The sequence below is a fragment of the Oryza sativa genome, chromosome 1 (genome assembly GCF_034140825.1).
Source record: "Oryza sativa Japonica Group chromosome 1, ASM3414082v1".
In the NCBI taxonomy this organism is placed as follows: domain Eukaryota; kingdom Viridiplantae; phylum Streptophyta; class Magnoliopsida; order Poales; family Poaceae; genus Oryza; species Oryza sativa.
This window is the reverse complement of record NC_089035.1, coordinates 32,347,089-32,354,613: the sequence shown is the minus strand read 5'-3', so window position 1 is coordinate 32,354,613 and position 7,525 is coordinate 32,347,089. Positions and strand designations below refer to the sequence as shown.

Below are 7,525 nucleotides of genomic sequence, written 5' to 3'. Positions count from 1 at the left end.
GCCCTTGCTGCCATCGGGAAGGATACTCCCCTCCTAATACCATCAGTAACTTAGGACGAGGCTGCTAGCTTGGATAGAGAGGGCTGCTTGTTCGTCGGCGCTGGAGGAGAGAAGGTGGCGGCGAGCAAAAACAAGGTGAGGAGCTGGCAGTGTATCGGTATGGGAAAGAGGGGGAGAAGAAAGAGAGAGGTCACTGATATGTGGGCACCACATACTGACTCAGGTAGTTTGATCAAATAAAAAGCCATGCCTGCGAAAATTGCTCCCAAATTGACCGAGGAAGCAAATTACACCAGTTTTAATATTTAAGGGTCAAGATATACAATATAACGTTGAGGAAAACGAATTAGATTGGAGCTATATTTGAGGGAGTCAAAGTGCACTTATTTCTAACGGGAAGATGAGGACAGTGCGTTAAAACCGAGGCAGATGGTTATGGTCCGGATCTAGTGTGGGCCAGAACGGGGCCGTTCAGCGTAGGGGGTTTAACATGGATGTTTCGCCTTCTCGGTCCAGCGGCTCAGTTTAGAAGAACGCGCTCCGACGGGAAAACGAGGTACCCCACTGGGGCCGTTTCGTCTTGTACTCTTGTTCTCGCTCCCTCCTCCCGCGGCTAGTCCGGCAAATCGGCCGATGTTTGCAGGCCTGCAGCCGCCTAACGTTGCCGGAAGAGGGCATCGCGATGAATCATCCTCCCCACCTGACCCAGCCTCCTCTCCTCGCTACCTTCTCTCCCTCCGCTGGAAGCGCGAGATATCAAAGTCGGACTTATCCTTTGGCCACTATCTAGGTCCTACGATTTGGGATCTGATGCACGCCAAGCGATCGGAGCTCAGCGAACACCGTCCAAGGCACTCGCGAGGAGGCCCCGGAAGCAGCAGATGATGAACATGAACTCTCCACTTCTCCAGGCTCCAGGTACAAACCAACCCTTTTGTGGCTTTCTGCTTGTACGCATTGCCTGATGAATTCTGTCAACACACTCCACGCGTACATGTCTGAAACGGCATTCATCAGACTAGAAGACAATGGAGATCGGATCAACTCCTGAAATTTCTAATATATTGAAGGGATGATATTTGAACATTACAAGCTCTTGGCACACTAACCACCACACACTTCCCACAATGGCATGTTACTTTCTGAATCACAAAAGAAAGCAACAGAAACAGCCATACATAGCTTCAGGTAGCTTTAGCCTAAGCTCACAATCTCACATTACTCAACCTAATAGAAACTTCAAGCTTACTACCAAAACTAGTGGCCTCCTCATACTTACAGAAGAGGTTTATATATCTTTCGACCACAATCACTAAGAGATTCAGAACAACATCAGACTGACAATGCTAACAATGCCAAGCAGCAGCCCAATACTTGCCTTCAACCCAGCAGCTCCATTCAAGCCCCAGACGCGCACATCATCGATCACTGGCCCACAGAGCGAGCTGTGGTCGTCGCTTCTCGTGTTGTAATACACACTGTAGAACGCTACCCGCGTCCTCTCAGCTCGTGCTGTGAATGTCACATTCGCAGCCTGGCTTGTGGCATTACCCATGGGCGAGTAGTGGAAGTTCTGGGCCTGGTCACCTGCGAATGCCATGACAGCCATTGGTGGCTGGCATGAATCCCCTGCTGAGCCCAATGTGAATGTCAGGCTGTACTCTTTCTGAGGGGTTGTCTCGACCATCTGTGAGATGATGCCTTCCTTCCCTGATAGAAGCTCAATGGCGCGCTTCCCTTGGGGAACGGTGTATTGGTCAGAGTCGACAAAGCGGACAGCTCGGTTTGACTCAATCATCCAGCCAGGCAAGGCAGACGTCTGCTCATCGAGGTTGGTTGGGAGAAGCACCCCAAAGCTCGTGTTTGGAAACATCCATGGACCCTCCTCAAAGTCTCCATTTGACACCACAGTATCTGTTGAAAGAAGACAATACCAAGTGATGACTTAAGAACCATACAAACTAGAGCACCTCTAGCTCTCTTAAGACATCCTGTAAGGATATACACTCTAATAGGTATAGAGATAAGCAGAACTGTCATACCCTTTGGTTTGTCTGGAGTGAAGAGCTTCTTTATGGCAACGTTGTCAAGGATAGGTCCACAAGTCGGATCATCCTCCATACCAGGGTTCCTGAACTCAAGGCTCGCCTGCTCATCTGTTGCCTGAAAAGCCAATGCATATGCATCCCAGCCTTCTATGTTGTACAATGTCTGCAGGTCCACTGTCTGTGATGCACCACCGAGCACAGACACATTGAGTGACTCTAGCTGTGCACACGTTCGGGCAGCACTGAACGTGATAGCATACTCTGAGCCCTTCTCAACCTGCACCACCTGCCCTATACTTGCGTCGTTTCCAAGACGTACAGCATGATCCCCTGAAATGAAAATCCAAATATTAAACATGTCGAATACAAATCAGTGGTGCAACTTGATTGATCAGAGGACAGAAGGAGAAAAGCTCTGTAGGATACCCTGTGGAACAATAAGAATCATGCCACCCTGGTGCTGGCCTGCTGAGATGAGCTCGACTGTCCCATTGATCGTCCAGCCAGGGATCGATGATGCACCTTCAGCAACTGAAGCAGATTTGACAAAACCACCAGCTGGTGCTGTCTCAAAGTCACCATTGCTGAGCAAGCCTGTTGTGCAAAGAGATCACTTGCTCATGTAAGTGCCAAGGTCAATTTAGATCTCCAAAAGTAACACAGCTGCAATCCAAGACCAAGAGGCAGAAAATATATTTCTCAAGAACTCTACTTAATATCTACCCATGTTATATGTGAAAGCGTTCCCATGCAAGTGAAGCCAAGTACATCTACTGCAAGTCTGCAATGCAATAAAACCATAACTATTTTAAGTTGTGTAGCTCTACCCTTTTGTAGGATAGGACGAACCGTAAATATGATCCCCCACTGAACCTAGTACACAATGCGCTGGACTATCTTTATTATGACATATATAAAATAATGTACAACTCAGACTGAATTGAATGGCACTGTACAACTCAAATCAAATGCATAACAGTGACAAAAAAAAATAAATTTCAGATAAAAACCTAGGACATTTACGGGAACCTTTCTACGGAAACATGTGTAACAAGTGAAATGAACCATCACAGTAGAGTTTGGGAAAGTTCATTTCTAGGACTGGTTTTTCTTATAAGTGAGTGACTTCTCAAGCTTGTTTTTATGGCTACCCTCCCAGTTGAAAGCACGGTTGCACAGATAAACTGTACCATAATTAAATCTCCTGTGCCAAAATTTAACAGCTAAAACCTCTAATTCAGTACTATAGGAGAGAAAACATGTCCATGTTTTTCTATTGTACATCCAATGCATTTCATTGGGGCACTGCGGGTAGGCCACTTTACTGTGCTTCAATGTCCTTACAAGGACAGCCATGTGACTATGCACGACGATATTATGTGGTGAAAGTGAAACATCCACCAACCCTACCCTATCCACCATCCCACCATGGAGAGCCTCATGCAGTGGTCCAGACTCCAGAGCTGCCCATGTCCGGAGGAAATCACCACGGCCCGTAGCGTAATTCTGGGGAGGTTAAGGTACGAAAAATTAAAGAGACAGGCATGGACCCTCACGGCCATCCTTTTAATAAGCCATTTGACCTTTTTACTGGACGGTTCATTGAACGCGTTTGCAGGACACTGGCTCACTGGTTTCTGCTGCTGTGCTGTTCGGCCTGGATCCAAGTTTACTACTACGCCACATTTCATTTTGACTTTCATGCAACTTCGTCCTTGCATAGAGGTTCATAATACCTCCTTTGGACAAGATAGGAAACTGAAACTCTTTCAGTTACAAGCCTGAAGATTTTCTGAATCTTTCAAGTGGTTTTGTTAGCAGCATTCTGCACCCAACAGAATGTCTCTCTCATCATACAGGACAGCTCACTTGGGGGTTTTTAGTCATTTTCAAACATAAAATTGCATGAATCATAGAAAAGGAATAATTTTATAAAGGTATATACATGCAGACTAAACTCAAAGGCAAGTAAGGAAGGGGGATGTGTATTAAGCAGGTATAAATATTTTTATCCAATTAATGTACTTAAAAGAAGTGGTTACACTGGTCACTGCAAAAAACTACATTCCCAGGAAAGCTTTGGCACAAGTGGCAGTATAACTGGTCAGTTTTTGGCTGTTCAGACTTCAGTAACAGGACAGGTTTGGATAATTGGGCTGTGTCTAGTTCAGCGCAAAATTTGGATTTTGATTGAAATTGAAGATGATGTGACTGAAAAGTTGGGTGTGTATGACAAGTTGATGTGATGGAAAAGGACTAAAGTTTGGATCCAAACTTTGGATCTAAACACAGCCTTGGTAAATGTTATCTCAGCTATCAAGGGCCAAGGCTCCTTCCTACTTTCTAGGACCTTTACTTTGCAGGTATACTGAACCATATGCTCTACAAAAAGAGAAAAAAAAATAAAGGGGGGGGGGCTATCACACTCCTTCCTCACGAGTGCAACCACATCTCTTGATTCCTAGGGCACAAAGCTAACTTCTTGGCATGCTTTACCACACCATTTTCCTAGGGGATTATTTTTCTCTTCTCCTACCCACCCTTCAAATTTCTCCTCAGTGCTATGTATATGTGCTAATGAACTCCGCATTTGTTATACAAATGTGGGATGCGGAGAGGTACTAAATCGCATGATTTCTCTATTTGCTGAGATCTGTGATGCAGAAAACTACCCATCCCCACAAACTCCAACCAAATATTCCACAAATATGTCAAAATACTGCCTTGGATCCTCCAGCATCAAAAGAACAGCAGCACTACTGATCCTCCAGCAAGGGCAAGAAACAGAAACGATCGAAGAGACAGCAAAGCATACCATCCTCCACCGCAGCGGCCGAGGCCAGATGGGAGGGCGCCAGCAGAAGCAGGCCCAGGCACAGCCCCAGCAATGCGAGCCTCCTCGCCGAATCTCCCTCCATCTCCTCCTCCTAGCCGCCTCGAGCTCTCGCCTCCTCCTTCCCCCCTCGCCGAGGAAGAAGAACAGTGGAGAGAGTGAGCCGAAGTGCAGTGTGTGTGCAGCTGACCGAGTGAGCGAGCCGAGCCAGTCCTACTCTCACTGGGCTGGAGGCAGCTCTCTGCTCACGCCCTGCTTTTTATGGGATGGCGATTCCCTTTTCCTTTGGCACTTTGCTGGCCACCCCCATTATTCTATTTTTCTCGCAGGCGTGGGGTCTGAAAGGAAAGGAAGGAGGAGCAGTGACCACTGGATGGTGAGAATGGCGTCGATGGTCAATAAAATACTCTAGAGGTCACCCTGCTGCCTTTTGCTTTTTTCGCAGCGTTTTGGTAGCACTTTGTCGAGCACCAAAAAAAGGCGCCGCTGCCCACACGATTGTAGTACAGTAGAACTTGCATGTGGGTCTGTTTAGTTTATGCTAAAATTAAAAGTTTAGTTGAAATTGAAACGATGTGATGAAAAAGTTTAAAGTTTATATGTATAAAAAAGTTTTGATGTGATAAAAAAATTTAAAAAGGCCTGTGTAGTGCAGTTGCGTTTTGCCCGCAGTCCCTCACCAGTCAGGGAAGTCACGAGGCAATGTGGCTGCGAAGAGCATCAGATATTTCTTTTTTTCTACCAGTAATATGCTCATCCGTGAATGTACGACAAACACCGGGACAGGATAGAAGCATGCTACCTCTATCTCGAGATATAACTATTTTTAGCACAGTAATTTATCTTAAAATGAAGCCGTTTTTCTACCTACCCTCTCCTATCAACCAATTATAACTATTCTCTTCACTTACTTTATCTAATCCACTAATTACAACCCTCCTTCAATCATCTATACCTATTCCATCTGTTCCAAAATATAAATATTTATGTTCAGATTTATAACCAAAAATTATTATATTTTAGAAAGAAGGTAGTACTTTTTAATATCTGTGTCTATCTTAAAAATGATTATATTTTAGGACTCCAGTGATTACTGATTAGCGATGAATGTACAGGTACGGAGCCACGGGCACACAGTGTCTGTTGTTTGAGACAAGCATCAATGGTAAAGATAGCGCCAGAATATTGTTTGTTTACATTTGGTATCACCAATGTATATTTACAGACCAGTAAATAAGGTAGACCCAACAAAAATAAACATCTTTAAAAGTTCCATAATATCTAGCCACAATGATAATATAAAGTTTAACAACAACCAGTAGCATGAAGGGAGAGAGTGAAGATCAATACATAGCAAAAAAAAAAAAACAATGTCTTTTTTATTTCTTACAACCGGGTTGTAGTGCTGAGAGCTATTTACTGAGTCCACAATACTTACTACTGGTAGGAATATTAAATTATTGCTTATTACCTGATTTGGGAGCACAATGTGGATGTTCTTTACCAACCTGAAGAGAAATTGGGTGTGCTTAATGTATAACAGAAGTTGGTCTTAAGGTGGGTCCCACTATAATATATTGTCACCTTCACAATGTAAGAGCGGTTATTAAAGTGAGCCCCTCATTTCAAGATAGAGAGCAAAGTATGAGCGGAAAGAGATGAATGATATATTTGTTTATTCCTTTATGTCTAAACCTTATGCACAATGCTAGCTCATAAAAATGGGCAAGCTCAAGTTTGTGGTGTGGATGTATGTTGTAACCTTAGGAGTCGGTCCATGAATAATGGATCATAGTTAAAGTAATCATGTCTAGGATTTAAACACAAGATGACCACATGAGATGAAAAAAAGAACTGCTTCGGCTCTTGTCCATCAGGTGAATAAGAGAGAAATACTTTCTTTTTGCTTGTGGTAGATTTTAAGCACAAGATGCACCTTAAGTTAATGTTAATTTACATGATGTATGTGATTACTTTTTAAGTGTAATCATTGTTTTAAGATCACTTTCAAAATATACTCCTAAGGGTATCTTAGAGGACTTAGTACTCTTTCTATTTTTACATTGTGCCTTAATCCTAAAGCAGTTTCAGAGTCCATTCTGTTTTGTTTCCTTTATATACGCACCGTTTCTGGGTACATATGATTGTGGAGCACAATGAACGGAAGGGAATTCGGCGACGGCTCAAGTGAGATTGTACCCGCGTATGCTCTCACTTTAGGTAGGTGGTTGCAGACAGAGCGGCTCAAAACCATCAACGTCTGCCAAAGTGAGACCCAATTGAGTAAACAAGTGAGCATGCCGGCGATACGGGTTTCTATAATCCAAAGTGTGTTATCCACTATGCTGGTCAGTGGCCAGTGGCCACTTTCTTCTATGGGCTTCCCGGCCTTACTGAGACCATGTTTGGGTCATTAAGTTTCTGGATTAAAATTAGTATCCGGACAAAAAAAAATAGTCCGATCCATAGACTAAAAAAATTCAAAAAAATTTCAAATAAGATGTACGGTCAAAGTTGAGCACGGAAAACCATGACTGTACTTAAAATGGGATGGAGAGAGTCCCCTAATATAAGTGATTTTGATTTTTTTACTTGCATTATTTAACCATTAGTCTTATTAAAAAAATTAGAATTATTATTTATT

The 7,525-nt window shown here is 43.6% G+C and overlaps 1 protein-coding gene across 1 annotated transcript; it reads right to left on the bottom strand.

Annotated features, from left to right (window-relative positions):
* Nucleotides 1–1,035: 1,035 nt before the first annotated feature.
* LOC4325142 (protein BIIDXI) lies at nucleotides 1,036–5,110 on the bottom strand. Its single transcript, XM_015765395.3, has 4 exons — nucleotides 4,864–5,110; nucleotides 2,475–2,642; nucleotides 2,043–2,378; nucleotides 1,036–1,914 (listed from the first exon to the last, which is right to left on the bottom strand). Exons 1-4 carry the CDS (start codon nucleotides 4,964–4,966, stop codon nucleotides 1,322–1,324), a joined length of 1,200 nt encoding a protein of 399 aa, XP_015620881.1. The 5' UTR covers nucleotides 4,967–5,110; the 3' UTR covers nucleotides 1,036–1,321.
* Nucleotides 5,111–7,525: the final 2,415 nt, after the last annotated feature.